Source organism: Chamaea fasciata, unplaced genomic scaffold, assembly GCF_029207755.1.
Source record: "Chamaea fasciata isolate MVZ Bird 193981 ecotype frontalis unplaced genomic scaffold, bChaFas1.0.hap1 SCAF_14, whole genome shotgun sequence".
Lineage (NCBI taxonomy): Eukaryota > Metazoa > Chordata > Aves > Passeriformes > Sylviidae > Chamaea > Chamaea fasciata.
In genome coordinates, this window is record NW_027094099.1 from 1,955,134 (window position 1) to 1,977,427 (window position 22,294).

At 52.0% G+C, this 22,294-nt stretch overlaps 1 protein-coding gene across 2 annotated transcripts; it reads left to right on the forward strand.

The window, feature by feature from the left end:
- The first annotated feature begins 489 nt into the window (after positions 1-489).
- Positions 490-22,251, forward strand: EDC3 (enhancer of mRNA decapping 3). Of its 2 annotated transcripts, none has more exons than XM_066196555.1 (7): positions 490-540; positions 3,256-3,458; positions 4,653-4,966; positions 9,229-9,564; positions 15,116-15,269; positions 17,108-17,325; positions 18,995-22,251. In XM_066196555.1, the coding sequence occupies exons 2-7, from the start codon at positions 3,295-3,297 to the stop codon at positions 19,327-19,329; spliced, it is 1,521 nt and encodes a 506-aa protein (XP_066052652.1). In that variant the 5' UTR covers positions 490-540; positions 3,256-3,294; the 3' UTR covers positions 19,330-22,251. The 2 variants fall into 2 exon arrangements, with proteins under 2 accessions (XP_066052652.1, XP_066052653.1); XM_066196556.1 differs by having other exon boundaries at positions 506-567.
- The last annotated feature ends 43 nt before the right edge of the window (positions 22,252-22,294 follow it).

The following is a 22,294-nucleotide window of genomic DNA, read 5'->3' on the forward strand; positions in this document are numbered from 1 at the left end:
GAGAAGGGATGGACAGATGGATATGAGGGAAGGGAGGGAAGGGATGGTGGAATGGAGATGAGGGAAGGGACAGTGTGATGGAGGGATGGAAGGGATGGATGGATGGAAGGGATGGACAGATGGAGATGATGGAAAGGATGGACAGATGGAGGGGATGGAGGGATGGAGATGATGGAAGCGATGGAGAGGATTGAGATGATGGAAGGGATGGTGTGATGAAGAAGATGGGATGGATAGAGGGATGGAGATGGTGGAAGGGATGGAGGGATGGAAGCGTAACAGAGGTGATAGAGGTACAATGGAGATGATGTTGGGGATGGTATGCTGGAGGGATGGAGGAACAGAGGTGACATTGTGTGCCCCAGGTATGTGACCCAGGTGTGCCCCAGCCCCCTGCGGGCCCCGGCCGCGGGCACGGCGCATGCGCACAGCGCTGCTCCCCCGCCGTCTCTATGGCCCCGCCGGCGGCCGGAGCGCCGCGCGGGGGGGCGGGGCCGGAAGTGACGTCACGCCGAGCGGCGCCGAAGCGGAGGGGCCGCGGTGAGGCGGGAGCGGTGGCGGCGGCGGGTGAGGGGCGCGGGGGAGGGCGGGCACGGCCCGGAGCTTCGGAGGGGGCGGGCTGGGCGGGCACGGTGCCTTCCCGGGGACTCGGGCTCCCCTGGACTCCCGTGAGGCGCGGCCGCGGCGCCAGGCCCTGCCCGGCCTGGACGGGCCGTGGTGGGGAGGTGGGGCCGGGGGACGCACGGAGGGGGGAGGCCTGTGGGGCGGCCGTGGTTAACTGTGGAGGGGCCGTGTTTACCTCTGGGGGGCCGTGTTTACATACGGGGGGCCCTGTGTTTGCGTGGGGGGGTGGCCTGTGTGTACCTATGGAGATGCCCTATGGATATGCCCGTGTTTATCTATGAGGGGTTGTGTTTGCTTATGGGGGAGTCTGGTGTTTCGGGGGCCTGTGTTTGTTCCTGGGGGAGGGGTCTGTGTTTATCCATGGAGGGATCCCTGTGTTTATCCATGGGGGGGATCCCTGTGTTTATCCATGGGGGGGATCCCTGTGTTTATCCATGGCGGGATCCCTGTGTTTATCCATGGGGGGATCCCTGTGTTTATCCATGGGGGGGATCCCTGTGTTTATCCATGGGGGGGATCCCTGTGTTTATCCATGGCGGGATCCCTGTGTTTATCCATGGGGGGGATCCCTGTGTTTATCCATGGGGGGGATCCCTGTGTTTATCCATGGCGGGATCCCTGTGTTTATCCATGGGGGGGATCCCTGTGTTTATCCATGGGGGGATCCCTGTGTTTATCCATGGGGGGAATCCCTGTGTTTATCCGTGGGGGGATCCCTGTGTTTATCCATGGGGGGAATCCCTGTGTTTATCCGTGGGGGGGATCCCTGTGTTTATCCATGGGGGGAATCCCTGTGTTTATTCATTTGGGGGGTTTCCCTGTGTTTATCCATGGGGGGATCCCTGTGTTTATCCATGGGGGGAATCCCTGTGTTTATCCATGGGGGTATCCCTGTGTTTATCCATGGGGGGGATCCCTGTGTTTATCCGTGGGGGGGATCCCTGTGTTTATCCGTGGGGGGGATCCCTGTGTTTATCCATGGGGGATCCCCCTTTATACATTGTGGGACCTCTGTGTTTACCTCTAGGGTGAGTTGAATTTCCCTGTGGTAGTTCCACATGTTTACAGTATTTACAGTATTTGGGATCCCTCTGTTTACCTGTGGGGTCCCCTGTGTTGTCCTACAGGGACGCAGCCCCCACCCAATCCAACCCCAGGGCAGTTGAATTTATATTTGCGCTCCAACATAGATTTACTGGTTTTGGGTTTTCTTTTGCTGAAAGGAGGCTCTTGTTTTTAGAAAGGATCCATGTAAGGTGATGACGTGTGCTGAGCTCCTTCCCGTATTTCCTCTGGGAGATTAAAAAGAAAACAGGAAATGGAATGAAGTTCTAGTTTTCCTGTGGGTACCCAGGGATGTGTTATCTGTGTTTGGAGAGTGCTTTTTATCAGCCATCTCCTTGGAATGCAGACGTTGTCATCGGGGGTTAATACAAACACACAGCCACAGGAAGGAGAGGAGGCTGCTCCTGAAGAATTTATGGCTTGGTGACCAGATTTAGTGTTTTCTTCCCTTTCAAGCATCCCCTCTTTTCAGGCCTCTGAAAGTTGGGGGAAGTGAGATTTTTTTTTTCCCCCTCATCCAGGTTTTTTTTTTTTTCCTTTCATCTTTTTCCAAGAGGCTCAGCTTGCAGAGAATCCAGCTGCCTCTTCCAGAAGTGTGACTTATACAGGGATGTTCATCTCCCTGGGCTGTCTCCCGTGTTTCTTTGTGCTGCTCACAGTAAATATCAAATGTTCTCCCTCTTTGATTGCAGCATGAAAGGCAAATCTATACGTTTAGGAGCTTGTCATGTCTCTCGTTCTCCATGGTGCTCAGGAGCCTGTCACTGGGAAATCTCGGATCAAAGGAGCTCTTTAGCTGCTTCCAGGAGTGTTGGAAACATCTGTCTAAACAAATTGGGGCTTTTCCTCCCTGGTTCTGACACAACTCGAGTGCTGGGAAGGAGAGCAGCTATTTTTTAATTCATTTATCTTATGCTGCCTCTACAGAGCGTGGATGCTTTTGTCCTGGATTCCAGTTTTTGTGTTTTTCTCTTGGTTAGGGTTCCCTTCCCGCCCTGTATCTCTCTTCCCTGAAAGATTTTGGTTTTCATTTGCACACGCAGAGATCAATCCTGAATATTCACAGGAGCTGTTCTGCCCCAGTGTCCATCTGCCAAAACTTTAACGAGGGAAATGAAGGTAAATTCCCAGTTTGAAATCACAGAGAGTGTTGCCTTTTCCCCAGTGTGGAAATGAAAGTCGAGATCATTTAGTAAGGAGGTGATGTGACAAAGATGTCCACAGAAAGCCCCGAAGGCCTTCCAATAAAGATCCACTCTTATATCACCTCCTTACTAAAATGATCTCGAGTTTCATTTCCAGGCTGCGAGAAAGGCAAGAGGAGAATATCCACAGGCAGGACGAAACACTAAACACTTCTCTTGGAAGCATCAGCCTTGAGTTCAGGCAGACAACCAAAGATCTGCCCTAGGATGGGGGAAGGCAAAGCCCCATGCAGGGATTTGCACTCTGCTGGGCTCGTTGGGATGTCATTTCCTCCCCACAAAGGAGAGAGGAGCTGGGAGGGAGCCAGGGCTGCGTGTGCTGACGCCGACTCAGGTTGTCGCTCTGTGCCTTTCGTTGCAGCCAGGCCTGTGCCCTCCACAGCAGCTCTGTGCCAGAGCCATGGCCACCGACTGGCTGGGCAGCATCGTGTCAATTAACTGTGGGGAGAGCCTGGGAGTCTACCAGGGCAGAGTGTCTGCTGTGGATCAGGTCAGCCAGACCATCTCCCTGACGCGGCCCTTCCACAACGGCGTCAAATGCCTCGTGCCGGAAGTCACCTTCAGGTTAGTGCCTGCCTTGCCCCCACTGCCTGGGATGGGTTCTTCCCCCTCGGAGGTGACCTCTTCACCCTGAGTGTCCTCGCTGCTGCTGAGTGCCTCTGGTGTTTGTGTTAGTTTGTGTGCAGGAGATTAATTCCTGGCTCGGATCCTGGAGTCGGAGTGGGGTAGCTCAGGCTCAGAGGTTATTTGGGGGTCACACTGTGAATGTATACAAATATGTATTTTATTGTAAATTATTTTTTTAGTATTTTTATTTATATTCTGTTCTGTTGTAGCAGAGGGAGCTGACGTGCTTTTTTTAAAGCTTTGCCCTCAGCAGTTCTTTCCCACCAGTTCCTGGTAACACTGTGCTTGAAAAATTTAAATAGGAGTCACTCCTCACTGCACATTTTCCTGTTCCCTGGAATACTGTACTTAAGGCTCTGAGTCACTCATTTTTCAATAACATTGACTCCACAAAGTCAATACTCTTAATTCATGCTTTTTCCCTTGGATTTTGAAGAGAGACGGTGCGAGAAGACAACAGCCACATCCTGCCAGGGCATGTGGGGAAGTCTCTCTGCTCTCATCTCCCACTTGGACAAATGCTGAGTTAAAACTAGAAGAGTCCAATTCCTGATGTATTTCTTGCAGTCAGTGCAAATGGAGGTCTTTATAATCACTCCTTTGTTTTCTTTTGGCTTGTGCCCAGTGCTGGATTAGTTTTCGTTATCCTTTTTTTTCGTTTGGAAATGGGAAGTATTGTCCTTGTCTGAGCATGAACTGCACTAATCTGAGGGTAGCTTTCTGCAGGAATGGATTAAAAGTAATAGTAGCCTCAAGGCTGAGAGCAATTAATTAGCTTGAAACTGTTAAATTAATGCAGATTTCTGCAAAGGCCTGGGCCACTTGCTTCCATTTTTTTTCTGCTTGACTGATTCCTGTTTCAGCTACAGAACCTTTCAAACAAAATCCAGGTGCAGTGCAGGAATACCGAAGTGGTTATTTTGAAGATTTGCCATTTCAGCTGAACATTTTGATGTCAGAGGAAATGCCCTGTACGTTTGAGTATTAAAGTCCTGTTATTCCCTCGTTTCTATCCATAACGGCATCAGAACAATCCCATTGGACCGTGATGTTTTTCCTCAGGAGGATTCTTTTTTTTTTTTTATCCCTGCCAGGTCATGTGCTAAATTCCTGCTTTCCTTGTGTTTTTAGGGCAGGTGACATCACTGAGCTGAAGATCCTGGAGATCCCGGGGCCAGGGGACAGCAGGCAATGCGGGGACTCGCAGCAGATGGACACGGCCATGCCAGGGGTGGGCTGCCAGGTGGGGCCCAGCCAGAACGGCACTGGCAAGGTGCTGAAGAAGCCCATGTCCAGCAGTGCCCCCCAGAACATCCCCAGGAGGACAGACGTGAAGAGCCAGGACATTGTCATCTCCCCACAGCAGCAGTGCTCCAAGAGCTACATGGATCGACACATGGAAACGCTGAGCCAGTCCAAAGGCTTCCGTCGGAGGCACAATTCCTGTAAGTGTGGGGGTGTCCAGGAGCTTTCCTGCTCCAGCATCTTTCCTTTTTCACCTGCTGGAGACTTCCCCTGGCCCACCTGTGGGTTATTTTGAAAGGGAATATGTTTCTGACCCCACCTGAAAGGTGGTTGTTAGTCGTGGGGGGGTTGGTCTCTTTTTGCAGGCGACAACTGAGAGTGCAACGGGACACTGTCTTAAATTTAGGTTGGATGTTAGGAGGAAATTTTTTACTGAAAGAGTGATAAAGTACTGGAATTGTCTGCCTGGGGAGGTGGTGGAGTCACCATCCCTGGATGTGTTTAAAAAAGGATTGGATGGGGCATTCAGTGCCATGGTCTAGTTGAGGTGGTGTTAGAGCATGAGTTGGACTCAATGATCCTAAAGGTTTCTTCCATCTGAGTGATTCTGTGATTCTGTCTATGTACAAAATGTGTAATGCCAGTTCCAAAGATTTCCTCATTTTGCTATCTTTCCTGTTTGGAGATCACCCAGCTTCCAGCCTTTTTCTCTGAAAGGAGCTGTGAACAAACTGCAGTATTTTCCTCGGGTGAGAAGAAAACAGAGTGGGTTGTAGCAGCTCAGTGTTGTGTTTTCAAGGATCCTCGAGGAAAAGTGAAAGAAATGTGCAATGAGACTTTCCCCCACTGCTTTGTCTTTCAGGATTTTAAGACTTCCTGAGGCAGCAGTGAGAGTTCAGTATTAAGGGCTTTTATTTCTGCTTAATTTAACCTCTTGCTTTTTAAACCTCCCCAAGCTTTTCTATTTAAGGCTTCTATACCCATAACCCATTACAACATCACCTCATTTTTAATTACGAATGGGTTTTGGCTGTGTTGTTAAAAATACGAATTAATGAGAGTGATGTAAGATACAATCAGAGCATCCCAAAGTCACACATCCAGTTTTTCTTTTTCTCTTGATAAAATCTTCAAAACTGGGCCAAGACTGGCTTTGTTCACTCTTTTTCTCTCAAAGCCACCTGAGCTGTCATCCTTTCCAGACCCTCACAATCCAGTTCCTGAAATGTCAGTGTATATCCAGCATATTTCCATTACTCAGTTGTTGAAGCCTCAATATGCATCCAGCATAATTCCATGATTTCATTATTTCCCCCCCCTTGTAAAAGGAAGAAACCAAGGTGGGCCAGGCCAGTTAAACAGGTGTAAGGCTGTGCTTTAGGGGAGAAATTTCCAGACCTCTGGAAGTCTTTCTCCCCCACCAACAGCTGGGTTATTTTCACCCCTTCCAGGCTGTGTGGTAGATTTGGGGTGAGCAGGGAGTGCTTCAACCCACAGACAACTCATGTTAGGTTTACATGAGCACAGCAGGTCACCTTTACAGACTTCGAGGCAGGTTGAGCGAGCTCCTAGGTGTAGATTGTTAGCTTGGGTTCGTTTTAGGAATACAGGGGGTAGAGAAAGGATGTCTTATCCTGTAAAATGTGTGTGTTTGGAGAGTAGGGAGAGCGATGTGTGAGTTTTGGAGGGGGGTTGGAGCGGAGCCTGGCTTTGTGCGGGAGCCCGGGGAAGAATGGGTTGGGATGTCATGCAGAACGTGGGTCCTGCTGCTGAAAGCTGACCTCTTGTTGGCCTGTAGCGTGCCGAGTCAGGGCCAGAACTCCCCTTTGGAGCGCTGGTGTGACAGGAATCAATAAACAACAAACACCAGCGCAGGTTTCCCAACAATGGCTCCGCTGCCGTGCTGGCACCGCGCTCGTGGTGCCAGGGCTGGCAGCAAACCCTCCCACAGGGATCTCTCAGGAAGGCAGCCAGCTCGCTGGAGACTTTGTTTGCTTGTGTGCTGTACATGAAAGGGTTGTTATTCCTTAGAAACAACCAAAAAAAAGCCCGGGAAGGATTGTTTACCTTGTGAGGGAGGTGCTTTTCTGCCTGGCACAGGGCTGCCAGTTTGGAGTGGAGCTGCTCTCCTCATGCGGGGCAGAGGCACTGGAAGCTGAGATCCAAAAGCAGCTGGAACAGGAGATCTGCCATGCTGCAGCCTGACTTTGCTGTCCTCCCCTTGCCCCTTTTTTTGGCTCTTTTCTTTTCCCTGAGCAGAACCAGCTGTCATTTTTTTCCTGTCTAGAAGGCAATGCTTGAAGAGGAACAGCTCCTGACTTTGCTCCCAGCTCATTTGAGGCCTGTGCCACATTCCGTGTGACTCTGTCAGGGGGCTGTGGGGCAGCCAGAGCTGTGTGGGTCATCACCCCTCAGGATGGATTAGGGAGCTGCTCACCACCTTTGAATGGGGTGGGCTCCTGCCTCCCATCCTTTGTGGCTGCAGGGAGCTTTGCAGCCATTGTTCTCCAGCTTTTCTGGTGCAGCTCTTTATTCCATCAGCATTCCATGCTCTCAGCAGCTGCTCCTGTCCCACAGGACACACAGTCTGAGTTTGGGGGCAGCTGAAAGGAGTGTGGAGCTGTTTGCAGAGGGGTCTGGTAAGCAGTGGGGCAGGAACAGCCTGAGCTGGCCAAGTCCTTGACACAGACACAGGGCTGGGTTTGCCTTTGTGGCAGTGCAGGCTCCAGCTTGTCCATCTGAGAGTCCCCTGGCTTCTGCTTGAGCTGCAGTTCCTGAATGTTGGGAGAACTTGGGCCTGTTGTGTTTGTGTTCCTCATCTTCCTCCTTCAGAGCAGCAGCTGTGGCTGTGATTCCCTCAGCAGTGGCACTTTGGTTCCAAACCAAATCCTGTCCAACTTTGTGCCACCTTTGGTTTGGGAGCCCTTTAGCTGGGACAGAGTGGAAGTTGTTACCAAAAAGCTTTCAAAACCACGCACATAGATGAGTGGTTGCAGTGTGCCTACTGAAATTCTCCCTCCTGGGAAGCCTTACCCTTTCCTCTCTGTTCAGTCCTGTTTTGTCAACACGCTGCTGGAATTCTGCTGTCTGTCCTTTCAAGACAAAAGGTGCATTATCACAGTCCCTTCTCATTTGAGAAGGGTGTCTGGGGTTTTTTCTTAATGGGGAATGGTTATTCTGCAAAGCCTGGCAGATTTGGGATCTTGCTGTGGAGGCTGGGAAAGCTTTCAGGTTAGTCATTAACCGGTTCTCCAGAAAAACCAAGCCCCACACTGTCTGGAATAAATCCTTGCTGAGGCAATGCATCTCTGACTGGGAATAAACCAGGTGCACATGCTCAGCAAGCCACATTTCAGCATGACTGCAGTTAGACGTGCTGAAACTGGACTTGTGAGGGGACAGGTGACTTTGAAGGGTGCTCCTGCAGTTTGTGCCTGTTGCAAATCTTTTGGGATGTTTGAAAGTCTCCATGGATGGCTTTGAAATTCTTTGGTTCTGTGTTATCAAACGGATTCTCTCAAACTCATTTGTATAAATCCTGCACAAAGGGGATTATCTTAAACAAAAGGAAATGGTTTGGTTGAGCAAGCAGTCTGGCTTGATAACTTACTCCATCTGTTGGACACTCTAGGTGATTCCTGTAACTGCAGGAATTGGCCTGAAATGTTTTCTACTAATTGCAAATGTGGCGCTGACAGTGACAAACAGGGTAATGCGGTCTGCACCTGAAGAACAAAGGAAGAAATAAGCAAGTAAAGGATGTGTTGACCTCGTAATTGTATATTTGCATCAGTTCTTAATCTCCAGCCCCAAGCAGGAGACTTTCATCAGTCTCACTCCAGAGAATCTGGGCTTTCCCAATGACTCGTGATGGGAAAGAAGTGTATTCCAAAATACAAGGTAGTGGATGAGGAGGAGAGTGAAACAGGAATGAGGCAATGGACTGTGTGTCTTCTCACAGAAATTACATCCAGGTTGAGGAAAAAGAGATCCTTTCTGTCCAGGGTTTAAAGTTCTCCCTTAAAGATCGTTAATGTGGAAGAAAACACCTCCAGTAGTTTCTGAAATTTAGGGGAATTCCAAAGAAAGGCTTGGATCACACACCTGCCTGAACATGAGCTCAGGACAGGAGGAAAACTCCTAGGTCACAGCTGATGACTTTGCCACTGATGTGACCCTGGGATTAAGGAAAACCTGGAGAAACCCCTCTTTTGCTACTGTGAGCAAGCCTGTTTCTCCATCCTGGCTGGTGGAAAGTCCCTGAAAGTCTCTTTGCTGGTGCTCTTGTTCTGTTTTCTGCTGGCTTAGCTGAGCGTGGGTAGTGCCAGGGATGAGCTCCACAGCGAGTATCCCTTGAGTGAAGGGACTGTGAGCAGGAGCTCCCCTCTCCCACGAAATGTGCTGAGAAAGTGCCTTTTTCCCTTTTAGGACACACTCTCAACTCGCTTTTCTTTTGGCTCAGGGTCATCCAGCAGCCGCCACCCCAACCAGGTGACCCCGAAGAAGAGCGGCCTGAAGAACGGGCAGATGAAGAGCAAGGACGACGAGTGCTTTGGGGACGACATCGACGAAATCCCCGACACTGACTTCGACTTCGAGGGCAACCTGGCCCTTTTTGACAAAGCAGCTGTGTTCGAGGAGATCGAGACTTACGAGAGGAGGAGCGGCACCCGCTCCCGAGGGACCCCCAACGAGAAACCCGCCCGCTACCGGCACGACGAGAACATCCTGGAGTCGGAGCCCATCGTCTACAGGAGGATTGTGGTGCCCCAGAACCCTCACAAGGAATTCTGCACGGGTATGCCTCCCTCCCTTCCTGATAAGGACCCAAACTCTGCTGCTTCTGGGGGCGCACGCGGTGGATTTGCGCCCCGAGGGGTCAGCTCAGTGAGGTCGTTGTTGTTCACGTGAGGTTGGATTTGTGTGTCTGCACACACAGCCTTTATTGAAAGTGTTTCTGAGATAAATACTCAGAGAGGGCAGCAAGGGAAATGCTGCTCCAGCAGGGAACGAGGCTGATGGTTGGGAGCTGTGTAAGAGGTGTTTGAATCCTTGCTTTGATTTCATGGTGAACCCACGTGGACTCTGGAGAGGGACAGAGGGATGAACTCAGGATTTGTGCTTTCATGGTTTCAGGAGGTTTCCTGTGCTTCTGACACTCCTTGGCTTGTAGTTCTCCATTTTCGTGTGGGTTTAAATATAGTTCATGTAAAAAGAACGTAAGGCACATTTAGCTCCAAATTCCAGGTAACTTTAGTCTCCTTGGGATATCTTGCCTTTGATTTTAAGCCCTTGTGAAACGTAGGACTGAAGGAAATTCAGCATTCCAGGAGCGTTTCTTTTCCCCATCAGAATAAAATCAGATGTCAGCTCTTCTTGCAGGGACTCAAACCAACTGGTATTCTGGTGGCCTGAGCAGAAGTGTGAGCAGCTCCTTGGGCTGTCATTCATCCTCTGCCTGGAAATTCCATCTGGGGTGTGAAACGCTTCAGGGGAGGAAGCTGATGGATTTGTAATGATTTGCTGCTTTTCAGTTTTGTAAAGTCCTTTTTTTTTTTTTAATGGTTCTGGTGTATAACAATGTCCTAGTTCTCCATTTCTGTCATTCCTCTTCCTATTGTTCCTTTCTGCTCTCGGGTGAGAGGAAGACAGAGTGGGTTGTAGCAGCTCAGTGTTGTGTTTTCAATGATCCTTGAGGAAAAGTGAAAGAAACGTGCAGTGACACTTTCCCCCACTGCTTTGTCTTTCAGGATTTTAAGACCTCCTGAGGCAGCAGTGAGAGTTCAGTATTAAGGGCTTTTTTTTTTTCTGCTTAATTTAACCTCTTGCTTTTTAAACCTCCCCAAGCTTTCAGCATCTCTCTGTGGAAGAAGCCGCACTGATAACCCGTGTGCTGTGTGAACAAGCACCTCTTCATTTTCCATGTGGTTTCCTGCCTATCCTGTGGGTTTTTTCAAATTTCCTACTTGTCAATCCATCTTCCAGCTGGCTTGTTTGAGAGGAGACAGGGCCTCTGTGGATGTCTAGTCTGAAACAAAAGCTAAGCCACTGTTGGCAGCCAATCTGAGCAGGATGGCTGACAGGGGATTCTAGCAGCAGAATTCCTGGGAGGAAAACTGCCATGCAACGAGCAGCAGTAAATTCAGGGATGGAAACTCAATCCTGTTTGCTGCACTCCCGATCCCTTTGTTTAGCAGCTGGAAAGAGGATGCTGAGCTATAAGCAGCCTGCCTCTCAGTGGCTCAAGGAGCAGCTGGTGTGATGAAATGAGTGCCAAGAGCTCCAAAAGCCTTGAATTTGGATGTGTCTGTGGCAGGATTCTCCCTGCAGAGTTTTCTCTGCTTTCCTAAGGGAAGTTCTCCTTGCAAAAAGCACTTCCTAGTTATGACAAAGCACCTCTTTCTCCGGTTTTGTTCTCTTTTTTTATTTTTTTTTACTCTGGCCCAGTCTGAGAGATGATTGTGTTAATAGAGCCCTGGCTGAGACAGTGATTCTCTGTCTGCTGCAACAGCACAAAACTGATGCTGGAGATTGGCAGGGAGTTCATATCCAGCTCTTGGCACTGTGGGCTCTCTGTCTCGGCATCTCTGCCTGCTTTTTTTATGCATGGAAGTAGGAAATAACCAGGATGGTGCAGTGGTAAAACCAAACTGCTGATGTCAGTTTTGAGTCAGTCTTTTCAGTTCCCCAGAAGACTCATTTGCAGGACTTCCAGCCCGGGATTTTATTGCTGACTGAAATATCTCAGTGTGTGTAGGATAAACACTTCAGTCCACTGGGATGCTTTCCTGAGAGCTGGTTTTGTGGAGCCAGGCTGTCGAGTAAAACACTTCTAAAACAACCCTGTGTTTTAGAAGTGAGCAGGGAATGAAGAAGGTGGGAATCTGTTCCTACCAAAAGTGAAAACCTGGAGCTAATAGAACTTAGAGGTGATTGTGGCTGAGCTGCGTCCATGCCTGGGACTGCACATGTGAATCCCTCCTGAGCACATCATCAGTCTTCACTGGTTAGGGCTGGCTGCTGTTGATCTGTCCTTTATTTACTGGGAGATGCAACTGTTCAGCAGGAACTGCCTCCCTGGGAAGGCTGACCCTCGCATGAGGTGTGAGCTGCCTTTTTCAACTTCCAGACAGTTTAAATTTTTAGCTCCTCCAAGGCCGGATGTGAATGTTGAATGTGTGAAGCCTTCTGGGCTGCTTTGAGGAGAGTGCAAATGAAGTTTGCTTCAGGAGCAAACAGAGTGAGCTTGGGGCAGAGTCCCCTCTGGCAGTGTTTTTGCTCAGCTGGAGGGAATTGTGCCCTGATGCTGGGAGAGGCTCACACTGGAAGGTCAGCCAGAACTCCGGACGGGATTTGCCGTAATTAAAAACAATGATGAGAAACAAAAGCAGCCCTTAAGGTTGTGTTGTTTGAGGGGCAGTAAATGTGTTTTGAGGAGTTTGCAGGCGGGTGCTTCCAGCTACACCACCGGCAGAAGGCAGCAGGGAATGTCCCATGTGCCTGCTGCGGACAAGAGCTCCACACCAGTGAGACTCACACTGCGAGGCTCTGGACCTGGAATTGGGACCTGGGATTATTCGCTGCCAAAGGAAGGAGTTGAGGATGTCAGGACAGCTTGCAGGAGATGCTGAGTCTGGTTCTATCTGATCCATTGCAGAGGCTTGTCTGGATTTATTTTAGCAGAGAGCTAGAACTTGAGGGCCGAGGGAAAAGATGGGATCCAGCAGCTGAGTTCCTCTAGCATTGACCCTCTCTTTTTTGCCTTCCACTGCAAGCTTGGGAGACATTTGGGTCTCCCAGCAGCATTGCAGGGCTTGTTTAGGGAAAAAACTCATAGTTCTTTAACTTCTGGAGAGTTATCTCTGCTCTTCTGATGGCATTGGATGTTTTTATCCACCCAGTGTCACTCTGGGTGTCACAAAACTGTCCAGTCTATATCTGCCTTGTGGGTTGTTTTTTTTCTATTCCAGGCAGCTGTAAAATACATGTACTTAATATTAAAAGGCCTGGGCTAATTTATTTTATTGCCTTCATTAGCAAACAATAAAGATGCCCTGTCCAACCCAAACATAATTAAAGTTGGCAGGGCTTCAGTTTTGTGGCAGTGGTGTTATTGTTTGTGGGTTTACACATCGCCTCCTCGATTGCCCTCTGCCAGAGTTTATTTAACTCCCTGGGCCTGCTTTTGATGAGCCAGTCTGACTGGTTGGACCTTGCGTGAGGGCGAAGAAGGGAAGTTCTCTTGGCATTTCAGCCTGCTCCTGAGAGGGAGCAATTAGGACAGGCTGGCGTGCTAAATGCCACTTCATCGCTGCCTCCCAGTAAACCCCTCAGATTAACCCACTGGTGGCAGCCAGCCCCTGGTAAATGCAGTTTTCCTAAAGCTGCTGGAGGGGGCAGAGAAGATCTGTGTTAAATTGGGTGCATACAGAGTGCAGATTTTCTGCTTTGTCCTTCTAGTTTGGGGAGTTCAGTGCAAAATTTAAGCAGGGGGTCCGCGGGTGGTTCAGATGGAGCAAAAGCAGAGTTTGGGAGCTCCCTTTTTTGGGGGTCAGCAGATGATGCTGGGAGAGATCCCCACCTCGGTTCACTCGTTCCAAATCTTCCCTGAAGCTCGATAAACAAGCAGCAGTGGCAGAGCAGTGAATGGCAGTGTGGCAGAGCGGGGCTTTCTGCCTGGGGCAGGGCGTGGCTGCTGCGGCAGGCCCGGGGTTGGCTTGTTCCTGCTGGGTCTGGGGTGCTCAGGCTGTTATCAGCAGTCTGGCAGGGCTGATAAGGTGGCTGCTGGCCTGGCCCTGCAGCCTGGGAGCGGAGGTGACCTCATCGGGTCAAGTGCTGGGACACGTCGGGCCCTCTCTGTCTGCAGAGGCCTGGCTGCTGAGGCCAGGAGTGAAGTCCAGGAGGACTCAGCAGTGTCTGCCGTGCTGCATTTCGCTGTCCCCCCGCAGGGACAGTTTTCACCTGACACTGAAAACCCCAGGGTGTGCAGAACCTCCCGTTTCCACCAGAGTTTGACTCGGTGGTTGGTGACTGGAGCACCCTGGGGAAATACAGCAGCACCAATAATTCCTCACAGCCCAAATCCACGCTGCTCTTCCCATTTGCACGTGGCCCTTGGTTGTGAGGGCTGGTTCTCGTTGCATTTGCTGTGTGCAGAGGGGCCCAGGCCCAGGAGGAATTGCTGGGTTTCCTCCCGGGGCGGATGCAGGAGCGCTGCCTGTGCCCCTCGGAGCGTTTCCACCGGTCCTGTCACATTCCCACGGCTCTTCTCCAGCAGCATAGGCAGCCCCAGCCCAGCTGGGGGGCACCCAGGGGGCCACTGTCACCCCCAGTGCAGAGACAGAGGGGCCAGGGGCAGCGTGAGGGTGACCCAAGGCTGCTGAGTACTGGGGAAGCAGAGAGGAGAGATGCTGCTGGAGGGACTGAGTTCACACTTTTTGACCTCGTGTTTCCTGTAGCAGGCACTGCTTTTAATCCTCGACCTTTTTTCTCCATGGTGCCTGACTCCTGTGCACCTCCTCTGCCTGTCTCAGAGTGGGAGCTGGCTGCTGGATTTAGCTGGGATTCCTGGGAGGAAAAGGAGCTGAGAGCTTCTCCTACTGCAGCGCTGCTCCAGCTCTGTGGCCATCCCATAAGGGGATGGCACAGGCTGTCCAGAGAAGCTGTGGCTGCCCCTGGATCCCTGGAAGTGTCCAAGGCCAGGCTGGACAGTTCTCAGCACTTCACAAAACCTCTCTTGTTTCTTTTCTCTTGATCCAAATGCTTGAGCATTTCCCAGCTCGCTAGCCCAGGCTCTCCAAAACACCTGGGAGGTGTTTTTCTGCAGAGTTTATTCTTTGAGCGTTTCCCTGCTGCTTCTGTGCGCTGTGATGCAGCTGTTGTGTCTGGAGCAGCCCTTCTGGCATGGGAACACCTACCAGCAAATGTGAGATGCTGGCTTGTTCTGCTGTCATCTGTGGGATTTTGGGGACCGGTGTCAGGAAGCAGAAAACATCCAGGCTTTTTTTGGCACTTCACAACCGCTCTTCTGACTTTCGCAGCGCTCAGGAGCACTTTGTGGTGGGTTAAAGCACTGTTGGCCTGGAGACCATTAAGAAAAACCTTAATATTCCATCTGTAAGTGCCAAAGGCTTCCTCAGCCCTCGCGTTACTAAAATTCCCCGCAGAACTTTAGTGGAAGTGTTATTTTAAGCCAGCAGTTGTGTTTAGCCGTCTCTCTGCTTCGCTGAGAATAATTTGGATTCGTTTGGTGGCCCGGGGAGGAACGTGGGTGAGCAGCTAAGGAGCCTTTTCACTGCCACTCTAGGGAGGTGTGTGTCTGTCCCCATTTGCGCCTGTTTGTGTTTCAGACTCGGGGCTGGTGGTGCCCAGCGTGTCCTACGAGCTGCACAAGAAGCTGCTGGCGGTGGCCGAGAAGCACGGGCTGACCCTGGAGAGGAGGCTGGAGATGACAGGGGTGTGTGCCAGCCAGATGGCCCTCAGCCTCCTGGGGGGGCCCAACAGGTACAGCTGGTGCCTCTGGGGGGAAGGAAGGGGCTGACAGACCCTCTCAGCTCACTGCTCACAAGGGGATGCCGTTTGCCTCCTCACTCACAAAAGCAGAGCCGAGGTTTTCCTTCCCTCTTCCCAATTAAAAAAAAAAAATAATAAAAGTATTGTTTTGGTTTAGGGTAAATTTGGGAGGAAACTTCTGAATGGGGTTCTTTTGGAAAGTAATTTGAAATGGCCCCTTCCCCCCAGCCGGTCTGGGAAAAGAATTTCTTTGGAGAAAAGTGGAAAAAGCAGTATTTATTTATTTATTTAATAACTAAAGTGTTTATAAGCGTGGAAATGAACAATATGAAACAACAAAACTTTTTGCTATTTTGAAGAAAGATGGTTAAACTGAGAGAAGTCCTTGCCATGGGTTAGCTCAGCTTTTTTAGGTTTTTATTAGTTTTAGTTTTTTTGGCGCTGGGAAAGTGTTGTTCGGTGGTCCCGGTGGGCTGCAGGTACCAGATCTTGGTGTCTTTCTGGGTTTTTTAGTTTAAGATAAGTTTAAAAAAATTTAAGGAAAAAAACCAAAACAGTTTAGGGAGCTTTTTTTGCCTTTAGTTAGCTAAACTAACTGAAAGCAAAAAAAGATCTTTCTGTTCCCGGTTGTTCTGGGAGCTGAGCTTGGCACAGGTGCTGCCTGAGGTGGATGGAGCCACTGCAGCGTATGTGACGAGCTCCTTTCTGCACAGAAATGAGCCTTCCCTTTGCTGTTCCGGCACATGACCATTTCACAGTGTCAGTCAAAGGAGAAGGCAGCCCGCGAGAAGGGCGCCGCGTGGATTTTTGCAAGGCTAACTCAGCCTTTCAGGCATCTGCAGCTCACCTGAGCACATCCTGCTCTTTGGGAGAGCTTTTTGCAGCAGCTGTGGAGTGCACTGGGTGCCTTTTGCTGACTCCTGAAGAGCTCTGCCTCCGCTTCCGTGGCTCTTGGTGTGGGCAGGAGCTGCACCTGTACCTTTGTGCTGCTGATAGCTGCTGCCGATTATTTGCTCTCTAATTGGAAGGTAACCCTTCAGTCTCCATCTGCTTATTCAGGAGGGCTTTAGCAGAGCCTGATCACTTGATGCAGAGCACTGAGTGATGACACACAGGCAGCTGAAATTCCTGCTGCAAGCCCTGATGGCTTCCAGGCCAAATGAACTTTACTGTGCACTTAATGAAGCTTAGGGAGTAGAGATCGTTTTTCTTCTTTTTTTTAATTGGGATTCCTCTGACAGGGAAACTCACCTCGAATTTTTAGCTTTCTTCTACAATCCTTGGGACCTTGTGCTCTCAGCTGTGGGGGTACGGGGAAGTCCTGAAGGGAAGGGGAAGAGAAGGCTGGAACAACCTTCGGGTATCTGAAGGGACCTACGAGGAAACCAGAGAGGGACTCTTCATCAGGAACTTAAAGAGGGGAAACTTAGGTTAAATATGTGAAAGAAATTCTTCCCTGTGAAGGTGCTGAAGGCCCTGGCCCAGGTTGCCCAGAGCAGCTGTGGCTGCCCCATCCCTGACAGTGTCCAAGGCCAGGTTGGACAGAACTCGGAGCACCCTTGGCTAGTGGAAGGTGTCCCTGCCCACATGGGTGACCTTTAAGGTCCCTTCCACCCAAACAAATCTGAGATTCTCTGAACCTGCAAGCGCAGCAGCACCAGCACCACAAAAGGATGTGGTTTGCTTCTTGAGAATGATGGCAGAGTTGCAGAACACCTGGCAATTTGCATCTTGCTGGGTTTTTTTTTTTATAATTTCTACTGCAGGAAGAAGGTCGGAGACTTTGAGGTTTACTCCCAGTGCCTTTTTTTTTTTTGCCTGTGTTTCAGACTGAACCCCAAGAACGTGCACCAGCGGCCCACGGTGGCTCTGCTCTGCGGCCCCCACGTGAAAGGGGCCCAGGGCATCAGCTGCGGCCGGCACCTCTCCAACCACGACGTCCACGTCATCCTCTTCCTCCCCAACTTCGTCAAGATGCTGGAGTCCATCACCAACGAGCTGAACCTTTTCAGCAAGACACAAGGCCAGCAGGTGTCCAGCGTCAAAGGTGAGTGGCCGAGCAGTGCCGCCTTCTCCGGGCAGGAGAGGTTGCTGGGAGGGTTGGAGGGCTGGCTTCTACCTGCTGCCCTGGCACCATCTAGTGGCACTGCCGTGCCTGGGTGGCTGCCCAGAGGCTGCAGGGACGGCAGGCGCTCAGAGCCTGACAGAGGAGCTCTTGTGCTGCCGCAGATGTTTCCGGCGGGAGCAAATCCGGAAGAGCTGCCCTATGGAAGTGTTCTGGTGGGATAAGGGGCTGCCTTGTTCAGCATGTTGGAGCTGGGAGGGAGCGAGTGTCCAGCTGCTGCTGCAAAGCAGGAGCCAGCTCTGCTGAGCCACTTCCAGCAGCTGTCAGGATTCCCCTCTCGGTGTTCCCTAGAATAAACAGCTCCTGGGAGAGGGCTGGCTTCTGCTTGGCATTTCACCAGTTGTTTTCCAATGGCGCTTCACCAGTCGCTGCTGCTTTGGAACTTCTGGGGAGAAACAAAGCTGGGAGTTAGGGCTGTGCTGTGCTGGCAGAGCTACTTCCCTGTTAAAGGTTGGAACAGGTTGCCCAGAGAAGCTGGGGCTATCCCTGGATCCCTGGAAGTGTCTCCAAGGGCAGGCTGGATGGGGCTTGGAGCAGCCTGGGATAGTGGGAGGTGTTGCTACCCATGGCAGGAGTGGGATGAGATGGACTTTAATGTCCCTTCCAACCCAAACCGTTCCACGATTTTGCACCAAGGACTCTGTAGTCCATCAGGTGAGGGGGATGCAGCAGGTGAGAGTGACAGAGCTCGGTGGGGCAGGCAGCAGTGCAGCACAATCAGTGTATTCCAAAACCCAGCCTTATTTTCATCCTGTGGAATAGAAAATGGTCCTTTCAGGTGGACAGAGAGCCCCACCTCTGGGCTGCCTGGACTGGTGAGCTCAGCAGCACTGGGGCTGCTCCCAAGCTGGGCACTGGATGAGGTTTTGTACCTGCGGGGCTGGGGATGTCCCCAGGGTGCTGAAGAGCTGTTCAGGGTGGGTCTGTGTGGGAGAAGGATGCAGCAACAGCAGGTCAGGCCAGGCTGTGCAGTGAGAGTGGAGGCCAAACCCCAAATCTGCTGGTGGTGCAGCTGGTTCTCAGCCGTTGCAGCAGTGTGTTTTTTAGATGCTGGAGCTGCTACCTATATCCCAAAAAGCATCTCCTGTGGAAAAGCCACTGGGGGGGAATTCAGGCAAAGCAGCCAGGCTCACACATCACACACAGCTAAGCTCAGCAAGGAGAGGCGGGAAGGGACTTTGTATGATCAGTTCTAGCGAGGTTTGTTTCGGGCACGGAAGGGAGATCAGGAGCAAAGATCTTGCCCTGTGCTGTGCGCTGGCCTAAGCAGAGCTCAGGATCCAGTGGTCTGAGGGCACAGGGGTGGTACAAGGGGCAGGGCAAAGGGCAGTGACCTATAGGGGAGATGGGGCTGGCCACCCGGGATACCACAGCCACTGGGGAAACAGGGAGAGGAGAAACCAGGAGAACCAGGGGCATGGGGAGAGAAGGGGGCCGGGGCAGAGCTCACAGTGTGCGAGGCACCATGGGGGAGATCTTTCTTTCAGCCTGGGCAGGGAAGACTCTATGGTGGATCCTTCCAGGGCAGGACCTTGGGAATTCCCCCGAAAGGTTCCAGGGACTCCACAAGCCGTGTCTGTGTTTCTTCCAGACCTCCCAGACACCCCGGTTGACTTAGTGATCAACTGCCTGGATTGTCACGAAAATGCCTTTCTGAGAGACCAGCCTTGGTACAAAGCAGTGGTGGACTGGGCTAACCAGAACCGTGCCCCCGTGCTGAGCATAGACCCGCCCATCAGCGAGATGGAGCTGGGCATCGACGCCAAGTGGTCGCTGGCCCTGGGGCTGCCGCTGCCGCTGGGCGAGCGCGCCGGCCGCGTCTACCTCTGTGACATTGGCATTCCCCAGAAGGTCTTTCAGGAGGTGGGCATCAACTACCACTCGCCTTTCGGCTGCAAATTCGTCATCCCCCTGCACTCCACCTAGAGCCCGTGCAGCCCCCGCCCCCGGCTCGGGAGGGAGGGAGGAGGAGCTCTGTGAAAAGGAAAAAAAAAAAAACAAAACAAAAACAACCAAGCTGTGCGCTGGAGCCCGGCTGGTCGACTCTGGTGACGCCTTAAAAAAAAAAGGATGTGAAGTTCTGGAGGGGTTCGCCTTCCGGAGGAAACGCTGTGTATTTAAAAAGAGAAAAAAAAAAAATTTGAATAATCATAAAATGAAATGAAAAAAAGAAACCAAACAAAAAAAAAAAAAAGGAGGAGGAGGAAGCGAATCGACCCTGCAAAGCCGTTTTCGTTCTCTCGTGCCATGGGATGAAGGAACGTGCAGGACCATGGTGTCTGTCCCCTGCTGCTGCCCAGCCCTGGCTGGCACGTGGTACAAATAGGGGTGGTTTGGAGCTTTGAGACGTGCTTCTCATCCTTCTGGTTGGATATTCCCAGCAAGGACGTCCTGGTGGGAACAGCACCCCTTGATTGTGTAGAAATCCCTTGTGTCGAGGGAAAATCTCGTTTGGTTCCACGTTGGTTTTGTCTGCCCCATCCCTGTTTTGTGTTCTGGAAGGCAGCTGTAGCTCCCTCTCCTTCCCAGCTCCTCACGGAGAGGGTTCCCTGTTTGGAAAGCTCACACATGCTCTGGGAACACTGATGTCCTTCCTCGGCTAGGCCTTATTGCTTACGTACTGTTGGTTTTTCTTTGTTCACTTTGTGGCCGAAGCCCAGCTCTGTGGGGTGGAGGCCTGGTGTGGAAAAGGACTTTTCCAGGATCCTCGTGGGCTTTGGGATTGTTTTCTTCTGTCCTTTCTCCGTGCTGGCCCAGAAGAGTGGCTGGAGCAGGGCAGGGCAGGGTTGCTCTGGGGTTGTTGGGTGGTGTGTGCTGCAGGTGCTGTTTGGGGTAAGCTCCTCTGTCCTTCCAGCATCCCTGCTACATTTGGTACATTTGGTTTGGGAAGTAGCTCACCGATCTGTCCATTTCCCTTTGGAATCAAAGCTTCTGTGTGTGGTGGGCTTGTGTATTGGCCTGAGGAGGGGCTTGGCTCCTGTTTGCTGGCAGGAGAGGGCCTGGTGGGAGCTGCTGAGCTCCTGGAGGGCTGTGGCAGAGATCCTGGGCGGGATTTCCACCAGAAATCTGCTCTGGTGGTGGGCCGCTGTCCCGTGCCTGGCCAGAAACCTTGGATTATCCTTTCCTGCCTTCCTTTTGTTGGCCTGGGTGCTGTGACTGGAGCAGGGACCAGCAGAGGAGCCACCAGCTAGCTGGCTTTGGCAATCAGCTTGGGCACCCCCCGTGCTGGCTCTGTGTGCCCCCAGAGCCGAGCCAGGGCCGTGCTGCAGCTGCAGGAGGTGCTGCTGTCAGGCCGAGCTGTTCCTCGGGAGGAGCTGGGGCTGTGGGCAGCGCTGGGAGCTCTGCTGCTCCTCTCACCCTTCACCCATCCCCGCGGCTCCTGCAGGCTCCTGCGCCTCGCACAGCCCTGCTCTGGCAGCGGGGAGAGCTCCAGGTGCTGCCTGGGAGCCGGATCCCTTGGGAGGCTGAGGCACAGGGACCAGTCCAGTGTGGGTCCAGTCCCACTCACCAGCCCCAGGCACCCGCTTGTGCCCCCAGCTGGGGCTTTAGTCCGTCGTCTTTCCTCTGTTAGAACAAAGGCCAGGGCTATCAAAGGAGGAGGGAAGAGCCTTCCCTGCTTGGAAAGAAGCAATTACTGGGTCTGGCCTGGGAGTGTGGAGCACCGGGAAGAGCCCAGGAGGCTGCTGAGCACCGGGCTCCCCCCGAGGTCTGTCCCCCCTGCACGTTGCCATATCTACCTCAGCAGGACCAGGGGCTGTGCCCTGGCTGGCTGCAGCCCTGGTTCCCCTCAGCTGCTCTCGGGCACTCGGCAGTGCTGGCCTGGGGGTCTCTGCCCTCCGTCCTGGGCACGGGGCCAGGTGTGCCCCACGGCTGCGGTGGCACTCCCCAGGCTGTGGTTCTGCCTGGGACAGGACAGCAGCGTGGTGGTTACTCACAACACAAACACAAGGTTTCCCTCTGCGTTTTTTGTTTTCTTCGGCTGTTTCCTCGGATCTTTACCCGGGAGCAGCAGCGGGTTAAAAGGGTTGTTGCTGTAGTCAGTGTTAGCTTTAGTCCCCTTACTTTCACTCTCTTTGCTCAAGACACTCACTAAGAGACTCGCTGTTTCAATTTCTGCTTTCTGCAGGTTTTTCTTGCCCTTTCTGGGTTTGCCTCTTGAACTGTATGTAGCTTGGACACAACGGAGCAGGGCAGGGATAGTCCAGGGCTGCAGCTGCCCTGCCTGGAAGGCCCTGGAGCAGGTGACGGTGTTTTTGCAGGGATGGAGCTCTGGGAAGCACTGAGGCCCTGGTTGTTGTCAGCCTTGAAATGGTTCGCCACGTTGAACTAGAAAATAAAGTGAACAGTGTTGCACAACAGGAGGGTTCAGCCCCTGGTGTAGGGAACGGGATTCCTGACCCCAAATCCATGCAGAGGTCAGGGCACAGCAGGCAGTGGGGCTGTGCTCACTGCCGGCTAGATTTGGGTATTTGGCTGTACTTCCCTTCACAGGCAGATGTTTCTTGGCTTCACACACCTGGAATGTGAGGTCTCAGCACTTGTGGAGTGCTCAGAGACCCAGAACAGGGTCTGGGAGTCCTCACTGCCGTCCCCCACGGTGCCAGAGTTAATTCTGAGAAGGGAACACTGTTGTGTAGCTGTGTTTGGGATAGTTCTACCCCCACCTGCCCCAGCAGCACAGGAACTGCCCCTGGGCGCTGCTCTGGGCCCGCTGTGGTGACAGGTGACATCACTGCGCTGTGGCACTGCTTGGTGACCCCCATTTGTGACCTGATGTTTGTAACGACCAATTCCTGCCACTGCGGGGGACCATGCCCTGAAATAAAGTGCAACTCTTCATGTGTGCTATTGTGTGCGGCTGTTCATTTGTCTGCTCTCCTGCTGGAACCTT

What these genes read in the sequence shown, in the direction of transcription:
- EDC3 (XM_066196555.1), top strand. Translation starts at nt 3,295, where the DNA reads ATGGCCACCGACTGGCTGGGCAGCATCGTGTCAATTAACTGTGGGGAG. An exon ending in TCACAAGGAATTCTGCACGG is followed by an intron (nt 9,565 to 15,115) that starts GTATGCCTCCCT and finishes TTTGTGTTTCAG; the next exon opens with ACTCGGGGCTGGTGGTGCCC. An exon ending in CTCCTGGGGGGGCCCAACAG is followed by an intron (nt 15,270 to 17,107) that starts GTACAGCTGGTG and finishes CCTGTGTTTCAG; the next exon opens with ACTGAACCCCAAGAACGTGC.